At 34.9% G+C, this 24,761-nt stretch overlaps 1 protein-coding gene across 1 annotated transcript; it reads right to left on the reverse strand.

Annotated features, from left to right (window-relative positions):
- Window positions 1-797: 797 nt before the first annotated feature.
- Window positions 798-24,747, reverse strand: LOC121378657 (85/88 kDa calcium-independent phospholipase A2-like). The gene is made up of 17 exons (XM_041506933.1): window positions 24,388-24,747; window positions 19,828-19,976; window positions 18,796-18,897; window positions 17,536-17,751; window positions 16,438-16,615; window positions 15,484-15,674; window positions 14,093-14,189; window positions 12,379-12,561; window positions 11,703-11,818; window positions 10,957-11,105; window positions 9,807-9,916; window positions 9,262-9,415; window positions 8,321-8,471; window positions 7,577-7,713; window positions 6,686-6,840; window positions 5,122-5,289; window positions 798-3,530 (listed from the first exon to the last, which is right to left on the reverse strand). Exons 2-17 carry the CDS (start codon window positions 19,929-19,931, stop codon window positions 3,312-3,314), a joined length of 2,430 nt encoding a protein of 809 aa, XP_041362867.1. The 5' UTR covers window positions 19,932-19,976; window positions 24,388-24,747; the 3' UTR covers window positions 798-3,311.
- Between the last annotated feature and the right edge of the window lie 14 nt (window positions 24,748-24,761).

Consider the following 24,761-nt stretch of genomic DNA (forward strand, 5'->3'; position numbering starts at 1 on the left):
TCTTACCGTGATTCATTTCCCGCAATGACTATACACATTCTTGTGACAAATGGGCCTATTTACTTTACATGTAAACTATAATCCACAACTGGCTTCAGAAAATATTAAGGCATATTGTGAATTAAAAGTCCTACTCTATATCAATAAAGTAAATCATCTACCTTGTGACCCCACCCCTACTGGAGATACTGGCCGCCACACTAGACATTGTGCCCCCCCCCCCCCCCCCCCCAACACACACACACTCCTGGTCCAGATATCGTTCCTACGGGTAGTGATGGAAAGCCATAGGTGCAACTAAAAACAAAGTTTCATTGACCTAGGGCTTATAGTTTGTGAGAAACTTATCTAAATGTGTAACTTTAACATTTAATGTTAACGTCATCGGGAAAGTAACACATTGAAGCATGACCTTTGGTATACTAGTAGGGAAATCACAAGGGGGATCAATCCAGGATTATCCCATTTATAATCTACCACACTTCAAACACACTATATCGCACAGTGTCTAGAATAACTATTATAGTTCATAGATGTTAAAAAGGGTGGGGACAGGGGTACTAAAATATACACTCCCTCTCCCAGTAGAAAGATAAATTAATAAAGCTTTGCCCATCCTCCCAGTAGCTGGCATCTTCAGACGCCTATATATTCCACATTTAAATTGCTACAACAGCTTGTTTCGAATGTGCACATAAAACAGTTTTACCTTACCTGGTACATACATACATACAATTTCTACAATTGTTCTGCTAATGTAAAATCTTTCAATTAACAAACCACAAACCACAATGTAATATTATTTAATACTGTTTAATATTTTAAATTTTCAAAATTGCAGTGTCACAACATTGAGGTATATTATCAGGCTTCCATGAATTAAACTTACATAACCCATTTCTGGCTTATGCAAAAAACCCACAACAACCTGTTATGGCCTGGTATTTTATGTCCAAACTTTAACACACAAATTAAAAATAAGACTGCAAACAAGACTTGTGTGAGCAATGCGTGAAGGAAACGATGGTTCACAAATTTTCAGAGGCCTAATTTTATTTTTTAAAAAGACAATTAACAAATCAGTATATATCAAAACTTTCACTAACAGCAAGTGAATTCATAAAGCATACATAAAAAGCATCAATTGAAAGCCACACTAGATTATTGTGCTTAAAAGTTGTTTTGGCACCGACAGTTAACTGATCTGTAAAAGTCATAATCAGCAGACTTGTTAATTTGCAAAATATTAAAAAAAAATTACATGTTCCAATGCAGAAAAATACTACAAATTCACTACTGATGTATAAATATCTACATAAAATATCACATTCTGCGCTACTGCACAAAGATAATAGTTTACCATACACAAAGAAAACATGTTCTGTAGATTTTGTTGGCTGAAATAACTAAATCTTTGCAATGTCAATGATCAACATTTGAGCATTTTGATTTTAGTTACTACAATATATCTGAAATGATCAGTAACATACTTTATCAGTCAATAAACAACAAATATTTAACAATTATTTTCATTATTACAATGTTGCACTACTAATAGGAATGATTAAATGTATCCACATTTTTATGGTTTGAACTTAATAACAATTAACAATTTAAAAAACAAACATAAAAATATTTGTAATACATTATTTTTAATAACGAAAAAAAAAACTGAAATGTAGTTTGCTATTGCAAGGTAGCAGGAATGGTTAAATATGGTTTGATTTCAATAACAATTAACAATTATAAAAAATACATGCACATAAAGGATTTGTAATATACTGGTTTAATAAATAAACAACAAAAAGACTTCAAAAATCTAAAAAAAATAACTCGTCCTTGATTTTGACATCAAATGTACTTACAGTGCAATTGATTGAACAAACAACAATCATTCTCATATCTATATTCCCATACGGAAAATGTGCAATCTGAATCAACAATAAACTTATATGTGTAATATTTAAAACAGAAAAGAAATATACAAAAGCTTATTGTTATATATTATACGACAGATAAAAAAGTATATTGTTTCTTTCTTCTGATGCAAAAACAATTAATGATAAATACTAATATGTAATACGAGGCTGTAACTATATACATGTACACATATTTGGAGCCAAAATGAAATGACCAGACCTCTTCAATACTAAATTAATTTTAATTGTATACATATATTGTAGATCCTAAAATTAAATCATCACTAAATGAATGTGACCAATGGTGTTGAAACTAAAATGTGACATGAAATTAATGCAAGTGGTCTCTCTTTGAAATACATGTAGTACAATCAGTTAAACTGTAGGTTCAGGCATCATCTATAAGATCATCTCTAATGACAACAGAACATATCTCTGTAAACATCAGTTAACCTGTTACGCTAACAAAGTTGCAGCAAACTTAAACACTAAACACAAAGAAACTGTTGACCTTAGGATTAGTGTACTATAACAAGTTCACACATGGTGGATCCTGTCGGTTTTTGACACAGTGGTAAAAAAAACTGGAAGCTTGCTGGACTATGTGTAAATAGACTGTGTTGTGTTCTCTGAATTAGTAATATTATTTTTGTTTATTTTGTTTTAATGACCTGTGTCACATAGACAAAACATAGAAATAAATGCATTATATTATTAATTCAAACAACATGAACTTGCATTTTTCACATATGATTGCCTTAATTTCTGGATCTACAGTATCTGTGATGTTTTCAATCTCTGCTTTTATTTTGTAATCTGCTGTGTATCTATTGAATAAAAAAACAAACAATTCACATGGACTTGGGTGTAATGAAATTAATAATACAATTCTCCCTTCACCCCATCTCCTAGCAAAATAAAGATAACCCCTAAAATGCAGTTGTTTGCAAACTTTTAAAGGTCAATATTACAGTTTAGTAAAAGATCCGAAAAGATCTCAATCTATTCAATGTAACTCAGGGAGGAACAGAGCAACCTGAATAATGTCGGACAGAAGGGAATCAATATGAATGGAACTAAATAATAGAATACAAGTGCACAGAAAAACAGAAATCAGAACAGAATCTAATGGGAAAAAATTACAGAAAAGCAGAGCACATAATAGTTGGTATAGCTCTCATGGAGTCTTTAAATCAGTTGTTCCTGTTAACAAATATAGCAACACTACACACTGTTATGACAACCATCTTCACACACAACACACTGGAAAGAAAAGGAAGAAACACAATTTCCCTAAAGATTGATTACTGCAATGCTCTTTCTCGTAACCGGTTTTCCAAACTCCAGTTAATGACTGTTAACTATCCATCTGATATTTGTGTCAGTTTCTTATTATCCAGCCTTTATCAGACTGGCCAACTCTTGGAGTCGAGACTGATTGGCCACCATGTAGCAGTGAGTTTCCCACATCATGTTGATGAGCTTCCTGTTGTCATGGCAATCGAGCGGAACGTCCTCGGACAGCTGAGGACTGAATCTGAAGTACGGTACGTTGATCATGCTGCACCACGCTCGGGCACGGTCCACCGGGCGGCCCTCCGACAATGTCGCCTCATGAAATAGAAAACACCAATCAGCAACACTTGAAAAATGCTTATACTTGATGTTGTTGAACCTGGGCCCATATTTTCGAAGCTATCTTTGAGCTACGAAAATCGTAAAAACCATCATAGGCCATGACTTCACTACAGCACACGTCATGGCCTACGATGGTTTTATGATTTCGTAGTGCTAAGATAGCTCTGACAATATGGGTCCTGGGCCCCATTTTACAAAGTGTTCTATCGCTAAGATCACCTTAAGTGCATTGTTACCGTATGCACTTAAAGGGACAGTCCTGAGTTTATAACCATTGTAAAATGTTTCCCACCAATAGAGCCTTTTTGATGATGTAACATACAAATTAAATACATTTTCTTATTTAAAATATCAGCTTCTGTATTTACACGGTGTTTGTTGTTGTCCTAATGCTTGTAGCAGTCCAGACCAGATTTTACCTCCCAATAATTTTGTATGTGCGAAAAAATATATATCACGAATTAAAGTAAAAAGAAAGTGCTACAAACCTTACTATTTAGTATACGACCGCAAACACATTCGATATACAGACACTGGTATTCTAAACAATTTTTTTTATTTAGTATGAAATAGTAGTCTCCAACAAGGCCCTGTTATCGCAAACATCTTACAATGGCGGCAAACTCAGAACAGTCCCTTTAAGTTGATCTTAATGCTAAGATCGCTTTATAAAATGGGGCCCTGGTTATTAGGCAGCATCGTATATTTTATGCTATTCCAACTTTATTGCTGTTAACTTACACATTATTTATGTTTTGCTTACACAAATGTAAATGGTATCAATTCTGGAAAATCCAACATGTTTCTGGTTATCTCAATGCCATGCTTATACCGGACTCACCCTTTCCATTGCCAAATTAGCCAATGGTTAAAGTTTCAGACAAAGTGGCTACAACATTCAGTCTTTGGCTAAAACATATTCTTGACAGTAACCACTTTTGAATAATTTTCAAGGAAATAGTCTACATAGTTATTTAAAAATTGGCTAAACCAAAATTTGTTACAGTCTAAGCCCTGTTATAAAACTCACATATTTAATGACTCCCATGCATGCATGGAGTTACCATGAGATTAAAATATGAACAGTCTTGAGTCTAGACTCTCAAATTTTCATAGGCATGGGCCCTGGTGTTTGTATTAGCTCGAAATTAATTTTATATCAAACATAACAAATATATACCTCAGACACTAGGGTCAGTGGCTTTAAAAGATATATGGCACACACAATTTTGAAACCCTATCTTATTAGTCTGGAAATGACAGACCTAACTAAGAGGTGGGTGGGTGGGTACCTCCAGGGGTGTAATGTGGTCATGACCTGGGTGTGGAGTTGTTAATTCTGCACGAAATATAATATCGGCAAACATCAAAATTATGTCACAGAATTCATCAAAAAGCATCTTATTTTAAAAAGAATAAAAAAAGAAAGCATGCCATTGGACCACTTAGAACTGCTTTGTGCTCGCATCATTTCACACCTTCATCTGCTGGAGTGAAAATAGGCCTCACCAATAATTTTAAAATTCCTATGGGCCTCATATTATAATATTATAGACCTGCATACCTGATTGATTAAGAGATAACCTAAGGTAGATGCTCCTTTCACAGCTTTTGCTGCATCAAATAGGTTTTCTGGACGAAACACGTCTACATGATTCACTTGTGTTTGTGGCATTCTTCCGGTTCCAAGGGAGATAACACAGCCTAGAGGACGCACTTTATCCATTTGGTTCTTAAAATAGAAAGAACACATACATGAAAAACATAAGGAGAAAAACTGTGTATGTTAACAGCAAACCAATGAAACAAGCATCCTGAGAGTACTGCTAAATACCTGTCCCCTACCTGGCCCAACACATCTGTGTATCTCCTAAATACATTTCCCCTACCTGGCCCAACACATCTGTGTATCTCCTAAATACATTTCCCCTACCTGGCCCAACACATCTGTGTATCTCCTAAATACATGTCCCCTACCTGGCCCAACACATCTGTGTATCTCCTAAATACATGTCCCCTACCTGGCCCAACACTTGATCTGTAACAGTACATGATAAAGCTATATGCAAAATTTCTCAAGGCATTATGAAAAAAACATCTGAAAAAATATATGTACGACAGATGAACAGAGACAGACAGACAGACAGACAGACAGACATAACGATCACAGTGAAAAAAAAGAAGTCAGTGTTATTCTTTCCATTTTGTTCCTGTTAAATGTCTTAGACATTTGTAATTTTTTACATAAACTAATCATAATATGATCAAACATTTAAAATAATGATTACAAAAGTTTAAAAAAAAGAAGTAAAACCAATACCATCATACACTATATTTGCTAAATACATACACAGGGGTCAAAATACTGCCGGTTTTTGCCGGTCCACATCACAGTGGGTTGGGAGATATTTTTGCCTGTCATCCTGTTGGACCGGCAATTATTTTACGTTCATATACGCACATTAGTTTGAATCAATTATGTTTGATTTGGCACGTTTTAATTCGAGCCGTCCGAATATCCGGATGGAATTTCAACCAATTTCGACCCCTGATACAAAATAAGTCCTCAAAATTTCATATTTTTGCCCATGAAAGTGAAAAAGAAGTAAAGTTAAAGTAAAGTTTGTTTTATTTAACGACGCTGCTAGAGCACATTGATTTTTTATCTTATCATCGGCTATTGGATGTCAAACATATGGTCATTCTGACACTGTTTTTAGAGGAAACCCGCTGTCGCCACATAGGCTACTCTTTTTACGACAGGCAGCAAGGGATCTTTTATTTGCGCTTCCCACAGGCAGGATAGCACAAACCATGGCCTTTGTTGAACCAGTTATGGATCACTGGTCGGTGCAAGTGGTTTACACCTACCCATTGAGCCTTGCGGAGCACTCACTCAGGGTTTGGAGTCGGTATCTGGATTAAAAATCCCATGCCTCGACTGGGATCCGAACCCAGTACCTACCAGCCTGTAGACCGATGGCCTGCCACAACGCCACCGAGGCCGGTGTGAAAAAGAAAGACATTTGTTAACTTTAATTGTATGTTTAACCAAGACAGGACAGCATTAAAATGTTTTACTGACTTAATGACCGACACATTTATCAAAACTGCATTAAGCAACTTACATTTTGTTTGAGACCGACATTGTACTCATGTATTTCTGTTAGAAGGTCGAGAGTTGGATTGTTTGCTATGAGACCTCCGTCGAGTATTCTTTCATGAGCTCGGAAATACGTTGGCGCAGCACCACTGCATCGTGCAGCCAGCCATATTTTCTGTTCTGTAAATACATCGGCTATATGTTTTAAAACTGGTGACAAAGAAAGGTATGCTTAACAACAGTACAAGACTTTGCTTAGTTGAACAATTTCATTTAACACATTTGTCTGTGTGTTGTGTATCCTGTTATGATCATTTACATATCCTAAATTTGATGTGCTAATGAAAACTTGGTTACGTAAAATTAAGACTTACAGTGAATGACATGCAAACAAAATGACTGGTCTCACAATTCTCAGAGGCCTGCTTTCATAGCAATGTGAAAACCACAAGCCTTGTTTATCGATCCATTTATTTATTTATTGTAAGTAACTAAAAAATATACCATAACTTATTGGAAAGTTAAAGTTTGTTCTGTTAATGACACCACTAGAATGCAATGATTTAGTAACCACTGGCTAATGTCAGACCTTTGACAATTCTAACATGCAATCTTCTGAGGTAACCGGCTATATTTTCCCATCGATAACAGGAGATCTATCACATGCACTTTTGCATAGACAGGTAAAAACCTTATGGGTCCACCAAGAGGATTCGATCCTGTGACCCAATTACCTCAGTGCTCACATGAGGTAATTGGGTTATAGGATCGAATCCTCTTGGTGGATCCATTGGGTTTTCTCCTGTCCCAACCAGTGTCTCATGACTGGTGTATCAAAGGCCATGGCATGTGCTGCCCCGAGTTAAATCTCGACACCAATAACATATCGGATTCAGTGTGTGTTGACAAAACAAACCTTCAGGACCGGGCATCGTTGGGTATTTAGTTTCCTTCTCCATGTCTCTGTGCGGCAGATTCAGTGGCTTGTGATAGTTACGGAACATATGCAGCTCCGCAGGCTGTCTGTCCGCTAGCACACCGGTTACCAACACTCTTAGAAACAAAAACAAGACAACATCATTGCTAAATAACTACAGAAATAAACAAATATATACACGGTATATACATAGAGGATAACAAACGTGTTACCAGTTATCAAATTTATTTCCCCAGGGTTACATTTTTACTCATGTTCACAGATAATTTAACAAAACCCCCAACAAAGTTCTATTTATTTTGTTCAAAATATCTGTAATACATTAGAATAATATTTCATAACAAATTTAACAATAAAAACTGAGAACGTCAATGCAAATTCTAAACTATGTGACATCATTGTACATGTTTGCCAAATTGTGATGACGTCATATTTAGTACTGACAAAATCATTGGTTCATAAGTGCCAAATCGTCTAATAATATTGTATATCTCACCTATGCGTGATCATATCTCAGTGAAAAATTATGATTTTTACATTTTGTAAGGAATACTTTATCAATATTTTTATTTGTTTTAAACACATAATTATGCTAGCAGCATATTTTTTGTATGCTTGCGGAAATTATGGTAATTCTGAACAGTCATGAAAAAAGTATGCGATAAAATTGTTTCACTTCTCAAGAAATGAGATTAGAGATTTTTTTAATATGATGAGCCTCACTTAGGATGTTTTATTTCAGCCATGGTGGAATCCTCTCCAAACTCTCGTTTCAACATCTGCTCAAAAGGTTCTGATGAATATGGCCGTTTTCCCTTGAATACCTCGTCCTTCAGTCGGAAGTACAGACCTTTCAAATGTTGCAGTGGAAAGCCTGACAAACAAAAACAACTTCCATTTACTTTCTATCAGTAACCAGTTAGTTTACTTAAAAGCATTGGCCAAATGGAGCAATACTACTTGGCATAGCTTTGGGGTACCAAAGAAGACCAGACAACAGTATTTACCAAAACAACCAAACAAGAATTAAATGAATTATCAACTATTGCTTGAAAGCAGAAGAATTTACATAAATATACTGTTTATTTACTTTACCACCCTTCACCCTCAAAAAACCCTAACAAAAACAACACAACACCACCAAAAACAATAAAACCCCCACAGTTAATCCATATAAGGTACAATGTACAACACAGACAAACTAAATATCAGTTTTAAAATAAGCCCCACCCAAGAAGCTATATGCGTATTAAATTTTATAAAAAGGTTTGTTTTAATTGACTGATAAAATTATTTCTGTATCGTGAACACATTCCTACCTCGAGGGGACATGATGTAGCCCAATGGTACAGCGCTCGCTTGATGTGCGGTCAGTCTGGTATCGATCCCCATCAGTGAGCCCATTGGGCTATTTCTCGTTCCAGCCAGTGCACCACGACTGGTATATCAAAGGCCGTGGTATGTACTACCCTGTCTGTGGGATGGTGCATATAAAAGATCCCTTGCTGCTAATCAAAAAGAGTAACCCATGAAGTGCGACAGAAAGTTTTCTCTCTCATTATCTGTGTGGTCCTTAACCATATGTTTGACACCATATAAGCGTAAATAAAATGTGTTGAATGTGTCGTTAAATAAAACATTTCTTTCTTTCTTTACATTCCTACCTCTAGCAATACCAAGTGCCAAGATACCACCAGTACTGGTTCCACAAATCCAGTCGAAACACTCTTTGATTGGCCGGCCGGCGACTGTTTCAATTTCCATCAACATCTGTATTAAAATCAGACCTCGAATACCTCCACCGTCAAGACAGAGAACCTGCAATCATCAACACACAATACAAAAGAAAAGAAAAAAAGCGTTTAACAATACCTTAGCACATTTAAAACTATGGTTGACTGCTGTCTAAAAAGATTTCAACACCTAGTAGAGATCAAGAAAGATGAACAGAGACAGAGACAGAGACAGAGACAGAGACAGAGAGAGAGAGAGAGAGAGAGAGAGAGAGAGAGAGAGAGAGAGAGAGAGAGACAGAGATATGGGAGGGTCTAAGGGGGAAAGGTAGTCAGACAGAGACAAAAACAGACAAGGGGGATGAGAACTTGCTGCTGTCCCATATAGCAAAAAAGCTGCATCATTACAAATAACATATCTCTGACACCATTAAAATTAACATACCCTGTCTCTCACACCATTAAAACTAACATACCCTGTCTCCAACATTAAGTGGTCCATCAACCATGTCGAGAACAGATCCCGTCTTGTTCACAATGGTTGCATCACAAGTCACCGAGGCAGATAACAGCTCATCCAACATGGCTGAAAAAAAGTAACTGTGTTAAATACTGCATTTTCTCAAATACTGATGAATCCATGATCATTGAGGTTTAGAGAAACTTAACCAATGTTCAGAATTTTTTTTGGAAAAATCTGACCTAACCAAATATTTAAAACAATCTGAACCAATGTTGACAGGAACTTTAACCCAAATGTTTACAGATATTTTAAAAAATATTTTAGAAAAACACTTAACCAAATGTTTAGAGAAGTTCATAATCAAACATTTAAAAAAAACTAAACCAAATATATAAAGAAATTTTAAATATTTAGAATGAAATATCAAAAGTGCATTCATTCATTTCTTTGTTATAGAAAGAAATAAAAGAATAGAACAATGTTATCCCACATTAGGGGATTTTTTAATAAACGTTTCTTCATTATTAGCTATCTTGAAATCTTTATTAAAATAGTTTTTGTACATTGTACTATGATCGGTTCACCAAGACAAATTCCTGTGATTGACTGTTGCACGAGACACAACATTATCTCAATATAGCTATATTTTTGTCCGTTTTGTTGAGTCGGCTTATACATCTTACTAACCTTTTTGTACCAGATATTGAGGGGTAAACTAAGGAAGGAAGGAAGGAAATGGTTTATTTAACGATGCACTCAACACATTTTATTTACGGTTATATGGCGTCAGACATATGGTTAAGGACCACACAGATATTCGACACAGACCAGTCGTGATGCACTGGCTGGAGCGAGAAAGAGCCCAACTGATCGGGATCGATCCCAAACCGACCGCGCATCAAGTGAGCACTTTACCACTGGGAGGCAAACTAAGGGGTCGGCTTATCCACAGAGTTGGCTAATACACAGCGATATATGGTACACATTTCAGATACAACAAGTAAAATAGGAGCGATATTTGACCTGTAGAACAAGCGGATGTGAAAGGTTAGCATGGAGCCGTGTGTGTGTCAGTTTTCTCCAATACTGGTCACCAAGAAACAAAAACATCTGTTGGGAGAATGTGAGTACTGGACATTACAAGACACCACAGCCGTACCTACCTACACTATCCATCCGAAGCAGCCTCTTCATCTCTTTGTCTGGGGACCCATTGTGTGTTCCTTCAGCCACACAGCCATCCATGCATCCTTTCACGTCCTTCCTACATCGCTTAGCTCCAGATATATGCAGCAGGTATAAGATCAAATCTCTGTAAAAACAAAAACACACACACACACATATATAAATTCTTACATTGAAATTCGTCAGTACCATTCCATTGTTAGACAGTCTATTTCACTAACAGTGTATTCAGTGAGACCTAAATTGTAAACACTAAACTAATTTTTATGATTTATTCTAAATGCTTAAATATTATTATTAATTAGAGATTATTGCTGCTTTAAATAGGAAACATACAAGGCAACTCACTGGTTCCTTATCAATTAATCTATTCTGTGACTTCACATTATTAATTTAACAGTAGCTGAGAATTTAATGGCGAAATCAATCAGGTTTGATCCTGTCATTTTGGTTTATTAATTTTGTGAATATTCCTTGTCATCTTAATGAATTTATAAAGTAGCAGTTAATTTGGCAGTCACGTTTAAACATTTAATAAATATTATGGATCAAGTGGAAGAATGCACTTGAAAGTGTGTGTTCATGAACAACCATCACTTCACCCCTATAGGGTTCGTGAATTACTTTCCCACGAATCCACACTTCCTTGTACATTCTCCACTACTTAATTTAATGAGTTACTGAGTCTTCTACAAACTGCAGCTTTAATGTGCTTTTGGCTCACCTGTTTTTACTCTTAGACACTGAAATTAAATGCCTTGCTGAATGTCGATTCCTGTTCTGCAGGTTAACATTAGCTCCATAAACAACATACGTGCGAACAAGTTCAACATCATCTTTCTGTAACAAAAAACAACAATATATATTATTAAGAACATAAAATGTATTTTTAATAAATCTAAGTGAAGTAAGCATTATTTATGAACCAGCAAGTGTCAAAACTTGTTTCCTGCTATCCTGCTATTACCAATAATAAAAATATATTATGGGCTGTGATATGTGCTATTCTGGCCTACAAATTTGGCAACATTTTGTGAACAGGGTCTTTAGAAAATGAAAAAAATAGAACCTGGATATTTTCATATTTCTATAAGTTCATTGTAGAATTATCATGGGTGTCTCTTAAGCACACATTTGTATTGTATTAACAAATGTATGGGGAATGACAGGTGTGTGGCATGAATAGCTAGCTACAAGAGAGAAGCAACTGTCATGGTTGGAGAGACAAGGACAGGACTGGGATGTGGAGGTGGACAGCAGAAAAAGTTGAAAGACAGGAGGAGCTGCCAGATCAGGAAAAAATGAGATAGAATTCAAAGGAGAGAAAGGAAAGAGGGCAGTAGAATAATACTAAAAAAAAATTCTATTAACAAATAAGCCGTAGATTATTTCCTACCAACCTGTACAGCCCAGTGGAGTACGGTTTCTCTGTTTGCATCGACCACGTTGACATCGGCGCCGTGACAGAGCAGCTCCATACAGCAGTCGATCTTCCCTTGCGTCATCATCACATGGAGAGCCGTGAAGCCGTTCCCGCCGACTGCGTTGATGTCACAGCCCATCAGAGACAGCAAGTTGATCACCTGCAGGAAACAAAACCCTCTAGTTTCAAACGTGTCATAATATTGCATCCAGTCAGTTTACACAGTTGGGGACCTTTATACCAGGCCCATAGGAACCAAGCCCACACACCCTAAACCTTGGACAAAAAGGTATGTTTTTTGTCCTACTCTATATAAATAACAATAAAGGTAAAAACACATGGCCTTGTACCACCCACCTCCTAAACAAGGGCTGTAACCCCTCCACTAGAAAGTGTGCCCTCCCACTCAATATATTGTTAATATGGGCCTGTATACATGTCAATTTGTTCATTCACTTGATTTTCATGCTGACATCCAATTAAGGTTCAAGCACATTGTCCTTGGCACACACCTCTACTATTTGGGCCATTTTTCCAGGACAGGACAGTCCACTGATGGTAAGTTGTTGTGAGAAAAAAAGCTAAAACGTTTGCTGTCTTTACCGACACCACAAGAGCACATTGATTTATTAATCACTGGCTATAGGGGGTGAAACATTAGGTAATTCTGTCAGATAGTTCTCAGATGAAACCCGCTACATTTTTCCATTCGTGCCAAGGAATCTTTTATATGCTCTTTCCCACAGACAGGAAAACAAATGAGTCCACTAAGGTGGTTTGATTTTGAGAAAAAAATCACTGGTGTCTTCTTACATCTCCACATTCAGCTGTTAAAAACTCTCGGGGGGGGGGGGGGGGGGGGTATTGGGAAGTGAACCCAGTACTTACCAGAATAAGGCTGATGACTTACCAACTACTCCACCAAGGTTATTTGGTACGTTAGTAGATCAGTTAGCAAAGTGGAGGACCTGTGCAGATATCAGCTTACTCCTTTGAGGATCTTTCTAAACATGAACGGACCTCAGATCACAATCATTATTTTCTGTCGAGTAGGAATCTTTGTAGTCATCATTAAGTCAGAATTTCTATTTTAAAGCTAGGTAAATCAGACTATTTTCCTTTCTGGTATTTTTGGCTTTATGTCTTTGTGGCATGGTTCACATGTTATTGGACTGAAGACTGGCAAAACTACTGGGTTCATATGTCCTGGCTGAGGCAATGAGGGATTTTTAATTCCAGCACCAGCTCCCACCCGGAGTGGATGCACCGCTAGGTTCAGTGAGGAAGTGCATGTATAAGGCTACACACATCAAATTTCATCCACTTAATGCATGTAATAATGGATATGTCTTTTGAATGTATGACCCCACATGGGGAATTATTATCCAACAAGCACTATAAGTTGCATGCATGCTGTGCGTGAACAGTAAAAAGAATTAAGAATAACATTTATTTATGGGGATAGGCTGAATGAAGATTAGATGACACAGCACTTATAGATTGTTAGAGAAAAAAAACCCCACCTAATTTATACCTAACTGCAAGCAATTAATGGTACTGGAAAAGTATTACACATGTTACACATTCTGTAAACAGTGAAAAAATTAATGATGCAATCCCAAATTTTAATGAATGAATGAATGAGTAAATATGAAACAGTTGTTCTTTAAGAGTTTTTCTACTTTACTAACCTCCTTATTTGCTGCCCAGTGTAGTGGAGTACTTTGGTATCTGTTGTCCCATGCACTAATCTGATTTGGATGCATTTGTACAATGAGCTCGAGAGATCTGTAAATCAAATATTTTATGATATGAGTACAGTAAAGTACTTTTAGGAAGGGACCACGATAGTTAGTTCGTTATATTAATAGTTTGTTGTACACATTTGCATAAGTTGGTTATTGATGTACAAGGAGATAAAACAGGACTTTACAATCAGTTCATTACATGCAGTAGTTCATTCTAAGCATGCTCGTTATAAATGTATGCTACTGTATATGCTTTCATGTACAACCAATACAAGAATTTGTATGTAATTCATGTTTTAAAATTCCACAATAATCACATTGTTATTCCATGCAGAATTTGACTGTAATTTATAAAACATTTGTATACACTGAATAAAACATTCCTTATCATAAAATAATAAACCTATTTCCATGATGAACAATCTTACAAATATCTACATGTAATTTAAAAAAAATAATATTCTAAATACAAGTTTCACAGAATAAAAATGTTTTTAATATCTTTTGAAAGCCAAAAATAGATTAACCGGTAAACACTTTACCACTAAACTGAGACTTCAAAATAAAATGTGATTGGTCAATCAATCACCTGAATCTAATTTGGGGACATTGATTTTTTGCTATTTCCATATTTAAGAGAGTGGATTAAATTTATAATGTTTTCTCTTTTTAAATTTTGTTTAAACGTCAAATTAAAAATATAAGACGAAATAAAAAATGCTTGCTTAAATCTTCATATTAATATCAAATTTCAGGGGACTTTAGGGTCATGTTTAGCATACAGATCTGGGGCCTAATTCACAAAAGGCTCTTAGGCTCTGCTAGACAACAAAGCATCCTCTTTGCATGTCTTTTAGCATTGCGCTGCGAGATTGCAAAGTTGCGAGAGTTTAGTGAATTAAGCCCCTGGGCCGTTTCACAAAGTGATCTTCATCTTAAGAACACCATAAGTGCATAAGGCAGTTATGCACTTAAGGTGATTTTAGTGCTAAGATCGCTTCATGGAATGGGGCCCAGGTCATTTAAGAATAAAAATTTCCAGTTAGCACATGTCAAAACTTATTTAATCCTTGTTATGTTTATTAAATTAACTTTCATTAGCGCCAATAAAGATCAAATCTTCTTTTGAATATCCAGAAACCCCCCATAAAATTCAACCTATACATCATTGCAGTTTCAGGTGATCGATTCAGAGGATCAATCTGTCATCTAGTGGTCTTGCAGGGCATCGAAAAAACAATCTCTTGGAGTGAAAATCAAGGGATTGATTTTTCGACCACCCTAAGGCTGGAACTATATTGCAGTCTTTCTCTAGTGCTATAGAAAATGATTACTTGAGATCTCCACTCCTGGCTGCAGCGTGGACCGGTAAACAGTCTGCAGTGGACACGGCCGGGTCGGCACCAACGTGGATGAGAATATCGGTGGCATCGGGCAGCATCTTACTGCAAGCAAGAAACAGAGCTGTCTCCCCTTTACCATTCAACCAGTTGATCACCCCTTCTGCGTCATGACCTATTATCAGCTGAAATTGTAAATAGGTATATGTTTTGTTCAGTGGTTAATTAAAGCAGAGAGGCCATATGAAGCAGTATGGCTGATCAGTCTTCAGCCTGACCAATATTGTCAGACACAATTTCAAACTGCCCCAAGGTACAGCAAAAACATCTACTAAAAACAAGAGTACCGGTGAGGTACATGATATTGTGTGAAAAGTAGGTTGCAGTGACCTAGTTATGGTACACAACACACCACTATCCCAATTTGTACTTGCATGAAAGGTTGATAATCCTATAAAAATTGTTAACTTAAAAGGAAGGTGTGGCCAGGACAAGGATTTCCTTTACTATGCAGCAATTCATAAAAGGTAGGTTGTTGAGACCTACATGTAGTTGTGGTAACAAAACTAAAAGTTTACAAACGGACGTTAGGACAGACTAATAACACCATGCCATAATAAGACCCGTAAAAAATGGGCGTATAAACAATATGAGTGGGGCGTCAAAACGGGTCTTACAAATAATTTTGGGCTTCTACTGGCCTGTTAAAAGAAATACAATAACATATGGTTGGGGTAATATTAAACAGAACGATAAACTTTCTACAAGTTTAATAATTTTGTATCAGTATCTTACTACTTTCCAAAATATGTGTATGTGATATATTTAAAAGGAATAATTATGCCATAATAATATACTAAGTTGGTGGAGTGTAAAATAATAGATTCATGAACATATCTCCATTCAGAAAATGTGGTAAAACAGTTTGAAAAAACACCACCACCTAACTGGAATGGCTGTTGGCATATCGGTGACTGCATGGTGGTAGACCGTACTGCCTTGTTTGTCACACATCCCAATGTTAGCGTTGTGGATGAGTAACTCCTGGATGCACTGTGGCTGTTTCCCCTTGACGCACGCCATCAGTGGAGTTACTCCAGTGGCACGACATTCCGTATTGATCAAACTGCAAGAAATAGTCAAAAATTATTAACAGGCAAGGCATGTTGTATTGATCAGATTGCTCTTTTCCTTATTTTTAAATAGAAAATTTTAATTTCCCATACATTATCACCAAACCTTATTTTTCCTCAAATGAAATGTTTCTTAAATCCACTTAGTTCCTTATAACTTTAGATCAAGAAAATCCATAATAATAAAAAAGATTAAATGGATGTTAATGTAATATGGCAAGTGACCAATTAATTAGGAATAGTTTGCTTATAAATAACTTAATTATTTGAATTGAGAAGTTATATTATCTAATACAGACATCGTCTGAACACCGAATGTCAGACTATAGTCCGTACCATACTCCTACAAAAATGTTTTTTTATAAATAATTTTAATTTGGTTTGATGTAAAAAGAAAAGTAAAAGTGTTTTAGAATAAAATAAAAAAAACCCAACTATCTTTGTGTGCAATTTAAAAAAACAAATCTGGTCAGAAATAAACAACTTGTTGTAAATTCCATAGTATGAAAATAGGCGTTCTACAGATGTTTATTTTAAGATTCATATTACTTGGAATCTAACAGAGCTCGAAAAAACAGCCTGTGACAGATGTATGTACGATCATCTCATCCTCTATATTTAGCTGTGACTGAGCTTGTGATTCTGTTAGTTTAATTTTGTAATGCTCTGAAATACATCTCAAAGGTCCCAATTTTTCACATACTGTCCCAAACCCTCCACTCACTCGATGCCGTTTTATTTCCAGCAGGCCACATTTTTCATTAGCAGGCCATATTTCCTTTAGCCTGCAATTTTAAAAGAAATAACAGCAGGTCACAGTTTACTTCCTATTTCGAGCTCTGCCGTGACATGATTTTATTTTCAGGAACCTCGGATTCCTGTTTAAAAAACGAGCACTGTATGTCTCAATAACCTTTTCATTTGTTCGTGTTTGAAAATTTCCCACAATCCTGTGTAAGCGGCCACGTGTACTGCGGTCCAGGTCGGGTGTTCCCGGAAACAGTCGAACACTCTCTGTAGAGTGTTCTCCAAATACAGAGAGCTGGAACACTGCAGTATCATGTCCAGCTTCGGTGCAATTGTCCCAAACAAAGTGCGAGATTCCACTTCGCTGTACTGACGAAACAGACTGCAGAATAAACAAGAGAATCAAAAACATGGTTAAACTGGTCTAAAAATGAAAACCCCCCCAAAAAAACAAACAAATACAAACAAATAAACGTAGATTAAAAAAAGGTAGTAATTGTGAAAATCTTAATAAATTTGGATGGATCTAAGAGGACGGACATGGGGGCATAGTCCTCCCTGTTTTTCTAGTTCATTACAGCACTGACATTTTCTACTTTTTACCTAAATGTAGAGTTTTAAAAATTTATGTCAACACTGACCCTGCGAATATCTCATAATCAACAGATTCCCTACTCAGAATTCTTATCCACCTCCATCGAAAATGCTACAACCATCCTTGACACGTTTGTGCCAATAAAGGAACATTTATACAAACCCTAATCCACAGACCAGTTTAAACATTCATGTTTTGTGGAATATATGTCTAACACGGTCACATACCACTTAATTATCAGTGATAAAAGTGGGTTATGAAAACAAAATACAGATATTTTAATATTGTTGGTCGGGTACCGAGACTGGCCCTTAGGTTAGGGTTGTACACTGGTCTAAAATGGCAGCCTTTATTCAGAATGTATGTGTATAGTATCAGCCAAAACCATATCTAAGGTTTAGATGTAGAATATGGAACATTTTGGACAAAAAGCGACAAACTCGTAAATACTGTAAAGACAATTAAAAATCCAGATTTGCGGATAAATCTGGAAAACTTTCACATCAATTTATAGAGAAAAAGTCCTGATAGTCTACAAGATGTTAGTGCTACTCATCACTACCAATTTGCCTATCATTAACTGGACCGTAATTAATTATTTATTTTGATTATAATTGTACCTACACTCGTACCTTCCCCTATAAAATATTTCTTAAATCCATCCATTTATCTAGCACACACATGTAGTTCATATTTTAGTGATTACAACATCCCTTTTAATAATATGGTTGATTAATAACAAAAACCTCAAAATATCCATCTTAATGAAGAATAATAGAAAGGTATATACCGGTACATGAAATACAGAATATTAATATACGTATTAAATACCTGAAACATTTTGGTGCAGTAGCTGCTGGTTTGATGACACATTCAAAGTATCCTGGGCGTTTGTACAGGTAAACACATCCCTCTTGCATCACAACTGGAATCCTGCACAAAGAATAAGTGTATTACATGCAGGCTCAAGTTCAGGAATCTATACGAACGAATGAATGAATGAATGTTTAACGACAAGGAATCTATACGGGGCGAGTGTTTTGGTCTAGACTGGTGAGTGAAGTTCTGGGGAGGTGGGGGTGCCAAGTTATATTTCAATGGAAATATATTTAAAAAAAAAAAATTTGCTTGGACATGTTTTTTTTTTCACCACTGAAATCATCCTGTATACATGCCCGAAATAGATGAACGGAATGTTTGGTTAACAACACACAATTTTTAATCAGATAACATTATCAGTTAAAGGTTAACTTTATAATAAAACTTATAATTATGAGGTATACAGTTTAAAAATATCTTACTATATACTTTGTATTCCAAATAATATGTAAAAAGTGTTCTTCCTACTTTTCTTTTATGTAGGCACGCCAATCACTCTTGCAAGATACTTAGGCCCTATGCTAAACATTCCAAACTTTATTTTAAAATAAGGATGGCATTAATATTCATGTGTGTTGTCATTCTTGATCACTTTCAGTACGTACACTACACAGTTGCCAATAGGGACACTCACATGAATTACATCACCATTAAAAAAGTTAACTCTTGATCATTATAATACCAATTAGCTGCAAAGTAATTTTTATATCGGATTTTCAATAACAATTTTTTTTTTATAAAATAGAAATAATCTTTATTGAAAAGGAAATCATATTTGACTACAACTTGGTAAAACTTTCTTATGTCTGCTTTTAACTTTCTTATAAAGTTAACCTTTAAAATATTTTAAAGACGTGTATGTATTCTGTAACATTTGAGAAAAACAGCCCAAAAATGTCAAAACATTATTGCCATGTTAAGGTCAGTGATTCAGCCAGAAGAATCCCACAACTGATATTCCCGCTATAGATATATAGTACTTACGTGAGGAAAGTGTCAGCAGACACAATCTGCACCTTGAATGGATTGATGGTGGCTGTAGCTGCATTGATAAACCCTCCGACCAAATTCTTAATTAATCCAGCCATGTCTAAACGTTTACATCAGCAATACTCTATTCCACACTAGGCATTCTGACCGAGAAAACAGAAACAAATAAAAATGATAATGAATGATCAAAGGATGAATAATAAGTAGTCAAAAGTGTATATATATATATATATAGATATCGGCTTTACCCTGCGAAGACCAATATTAGGACATATCATGACACTTCAGATTGGTAAAAAAAAATGCAGCATCACAACACTCTGTGATGTTAATACTGGTACAGAACATTGCATGCCTATTTCATCATTCCACAAAAATCAACAGACCATTACGTTCGTTTCTTCAGTTCTATAACCTGATGTTTTAAAAGTATTATGCAACTGTACCTGCTCACAAGAGGAAAGATTCAGTGAGATAACAAACGGGCTGCACTCATTATATTAGTTCATTAAAATAAACCACAGGCATATGCCCGAGTTGTGCAGGGTGCACATCAAGTCCATACTTTTCTTAATGTGCAGGGCAAGTTGCTTCCCTCTATTTAGCAAATTTAAAATGTTGGGGAAAGATTTTATGTTGTTGTTGGAAGATTCATTTTGTTAATAATGATGCAAGTACTTCAATCAGGATTTAGTGAGTATCATAGGTTATTCATTTTTGGTTTCTGTGTTGATTTGTTGCACTATTTTGGTTGAGAAACGATTGAAACATGGTTCCACAAGTTTTGAATACCAGCTATATATAGGAGAAGCCATGTGTTTAGGGAAGTGACGTCACGTATCAGCATGCGCGCGCATCTGGTAGGCAGAAGTCTATCATAATGGCCATTAGTAACAAAGCGAACTAGCGTAGCGTGAATAGCAAAGAATGGCCAACACGTGCTTAAATTACCGCTTGTAGCACGGGAACGCTATTCTACATAGCTCCTGTATGGAGGAGATACATGTACTCTTTCCACCCATAAAATTTGACGATTGACCGAGTTCAAAACTATAGCAAACTTCCTTTTTTTTCTTTTTCTTTTCACCTGAATAAATATTTTTAGTCCATGTATTTTTAAAGCGTCTGGTCCATATTTCAAGTAAAGCATTACAAACGAGCGCGCGCGCACACAAATAAAAATAATAAAATAAAATGAGTAGCCTATATTTTTTATTTAAAACTGTTTACAAGAAATAATTGGCCTACACTTTGTTAAAGGAAATTATTTCTTTAAACAATTTTAAATAACCCATATATATATATATATATATATATATATATATATGCATATATGTATATATACATATACATATATGCATATATGTATATATACATATACATATATATGTACATATAGATACATATATATGTACATATAGATACACATACATATACATATATATATATATATATATATATATATGCATATATGTATATATACATATACATATATATGTACATATAGATACATATATATGTACATATAGATACACATACATATATATATATATATATATATATGAACATTTGTTACAAATGAACAACCAGTAGACAATATATAGACAGTAGTTATATATATATATAACACATCAGACTTGTCTACTGGTTCATTTGTAAGGCTTTTCATCAACAATAAATTTAAGCAAGTATCTTATTAGAAAACTTTACAAAAACTTTTAAAACTATTAATTTTATCAAGTCCTTTTTTATTCCTTAAACTTGTTGATATCGGATACATATTAACACATTGTATTAAAATGGAGGAACCTAAATTTAGTTTCCATACATGTTCCATGACCACACATACATTGCTCCCTCTAGCTACAGCGTCCCTTTTTAAATATTAGTACAGAACTTAGCCTTTTAAACCGGATACATCTCAAATTTACTTGGTCCCTCACCTTTGTGCTTTACATCTTCAGAACATTTTGTAGCATTATTTTTTATATATATATATACATAAAAATTGCCATTAATATTTTAATCGCCTAATCCCATGCAGGCCAGGACATAGTTTAATACACAGTCGATCTAGGATTGATTCCTGTTGGTGGTCCTATAGGGCTGTTTCTCATTCCAGCCAGTGCTCTACAACTGGTGTAACAAAGGCTACACTATTTATTATCCTGTCTGTGGGCTGATGCATATAAAAGATCCCTTATTGTTAATCGGAAAGAGTAATCCATTGTGTGACAGCAGCAGGTTTCCTCCCTAATATTATCTGTGTGATCCCTAAACATGTCCGACTCTATATATCCGTAATTAAAATGACTTGAGTGCATTGTTAAATAAAAAGATTCCTTCCTTTCAAATCTAAAACAGTGTCAGTTACCTTTGACAAGAGGCACAGTTTCAAAGGCTATCACTTTCAACCTGATTAATAAACCAGTTAAAACAACAAATTACTGTAAATGGTAACAATACAATGTTTTAATGTAAGACACACATTAACACAATGCAAATATCATTTGATCATTGGTTTATAATGATAATAGAAAAAGAAAATAATAAATATGTGTTGTCTATTGTTTCTCGATATAATTTTATTGATTTTGTAAAGTCTGTTTTTATTAGAAAATAGAGATCCTGGTAAAAAAAGATTAAATCCAAGTGTTATCAATGTCATCATCACATACTGAATAGCCCCAATAATATTGCACATGGTAGTTTGGAAAGTCAGTGAAAAAGGTTCTGGTATCCTTCTTATGCACAGAAACATGAGATACTGTAGAAAAGAATCGCTGAATCTGATACCAGTGTTCTCCTTAGCATCCCTTAATTCACCCTAAAACTTGAACGCCCTTAATTCATCGTGAAAGGCCCATTTTTCATCCAAGAGTTGCCGGTTCTCTTTTTGTCCATAAACAGGGATCACTGATACCTAGAAAAAAATAAGAAAGTTGGTAAATTTCTATGATATATAAGTATGAAAGTTTTATATTGTGTATATTGAATATTATTGAAATATTTGAATACACATAAATGTATTTGTGAAGACATATTGACATCTGTCACTGATGACAATAATACTTGTAAATACAATCAGCTCCCCTTTTCTTTCTTTATTTGCTGCAAACAAATTCAGATAACTTATATAATAAATGCATGTGACATAATTTATGTTTTTAATAAAATATGGTGGCTATCACCAACTTGTGGATCAATATCCAGTTTTATTATTAGTATTTATTTATTTTTAATCCCAAACAAATGATTTAATACATCTGATATCCCACCCTGAAATGTTTATACCTTTTATTTTATTATTAAAAAATCAACTTACACATTACAAATACACATGTGGATCACTTCTTCAATAAAAAAAGTAAAACATTATAATTAACATATAATATAATTAATAAATGGAAATATTTCAGAACCATTTTCATATGAAACAATATATATATGCTTGATTGCACACACACACACACACTCCCTGTTATTTAATTAAAAATATAAATACTCCAGCCACCTACATATTTTATGGCATAATACAATATAAAATATATTCAGATTTTTGTTTTACCCACTATAATGGATCTGTCAATACAAACAAAAAGTTACATAAAACGTTCTTTGTCGATTGACTGGGTAGGCCTACTGTTCACAGGGCATCTTTGTTTCCATGTCAGTTTGGTGGGGGCTTTTATTATTATTATTTTTTATTTTATTATCTTTTCAATTTTCATTTCAATAAATACTGACGTGTATTAGTATTACGAATGAATAACATACAACAAACCTTGTATAAAATGACGATCTCCGTTGTGGGATGGGCAAAGTTGATTGTTGTCAGCTTTAACTGTTCAACGTTTCGCTTCCACTGTATTTGATGAAACTAATTTCATAATCCTTACTACAGTGACTTGTGCATCTAACAACAACGTATGAAATTACCATGACAAAATACCATTCATCAAAACTAGTCTACACTGATTTAATTGACGGAAAAACATTCGATTGTTCATTACTACTAATGCCAGTATTGTCAACTGGTTTCTTGCCTACCAGCGCTCACGCGGTACCACGTGATCAAAACATGTGACGTCACCGTGGCTTCTCCTATAGGGTATGTAGGGTGTGCAACAATATCCTGACGTAGAAATAACCACACTTTTTATGTCCATTTGGACCAATACCTGAGGTTTATTTTAATGAATTATTATTATATATAAAAGCTGTCACATTTTACCACTTTATTAAATTGAATATAGCAATATTCTTGTTAATACTGAACAATAATGAGCATTAAATATTGTTGAATGTGCATACCCATCTTAGCATCTAAAACCCTAGCCTGATCATCCCTTTAATGTGTGTTGAATTAATTTTTTAATTTAGGCCAGTCTGCGAGTCGAGTGACATAATTAAAGTATGTAACACACTAGTTCATCAAGATAAACGTCTCCGGCACGATATTTATTATTGTGATGTTTAATGTTGTGCCATAACAATCGGAAGTCCAATAAATGTCAAAATGTTAAAAAACGGACCGTAGATCTAGATGTTTACCTTGGTGAACTAGCAAAACACCCGAGTCCCCAGATTACAACAGTTACACTAAGACTGATGATCCTGTCTCATGCATATTTGCCGGAGAAAGTTATCCATAGCATAATATTGCTGCTTTCGTTTCTTTAACAAGTTTCAAAGAATTAAATTATTTATTAATCAAGTCTTGTGACACTGACATGTCCAATTTGTCTCGTTATAATTCAAAAGATATTCATTTAACTTTCATTACAAACTACTATTTCAATATTAATTCATTTAAACATGATAGTAATTAATTAACAACAGTGAAGGGCTTTCTCAAATGTCACAAACTTTGAACATTATTCAAATTAAATCTCCGTTGATTTCATTTTCTTTAAAAAAAAAATATG

This window comes from Gigantopelta aegis, chromosome 8 (genome assembly GCF_016097555.1).
Source record: "Gigantopelta aegis isolate Gae_Host chromosome 8, Gae_host_genome, whole genome shotgun sequence".
Taxonomy (NCBI): domain Eukaryota; kingdom Metazoa; phylum Mollusca; class Gastropoda; order Neomphalida; family Peltospiridae; genus Gigantopelta; species Gigantopelta aegis.

Bases quoted from the DNA above. Each gene is read 5' to 3' on its own strand.
- LOC121378657 (XM_041506933.1), bottom strand. From the start codon at position 19,931: ATGGCTGGATTAATTAAGAATTTGGTCGGAGGGTTTATCAATGCAGCT. The intron at 11,106-11,702 runs GTGAGCCAAAAG...TTGTTTTTACAG, and splicing joins GTGTCTAAGAGTAAAAACAG to AGATTTGATCTTATACCTGC. The intron at 6,841-7,576 runs GTTTGTTTTGTC...ATGTATTTACAG, and splicing joins AACGATGCCCGGTCCTGAAG to AACAGAAAATATGGCTGGCT.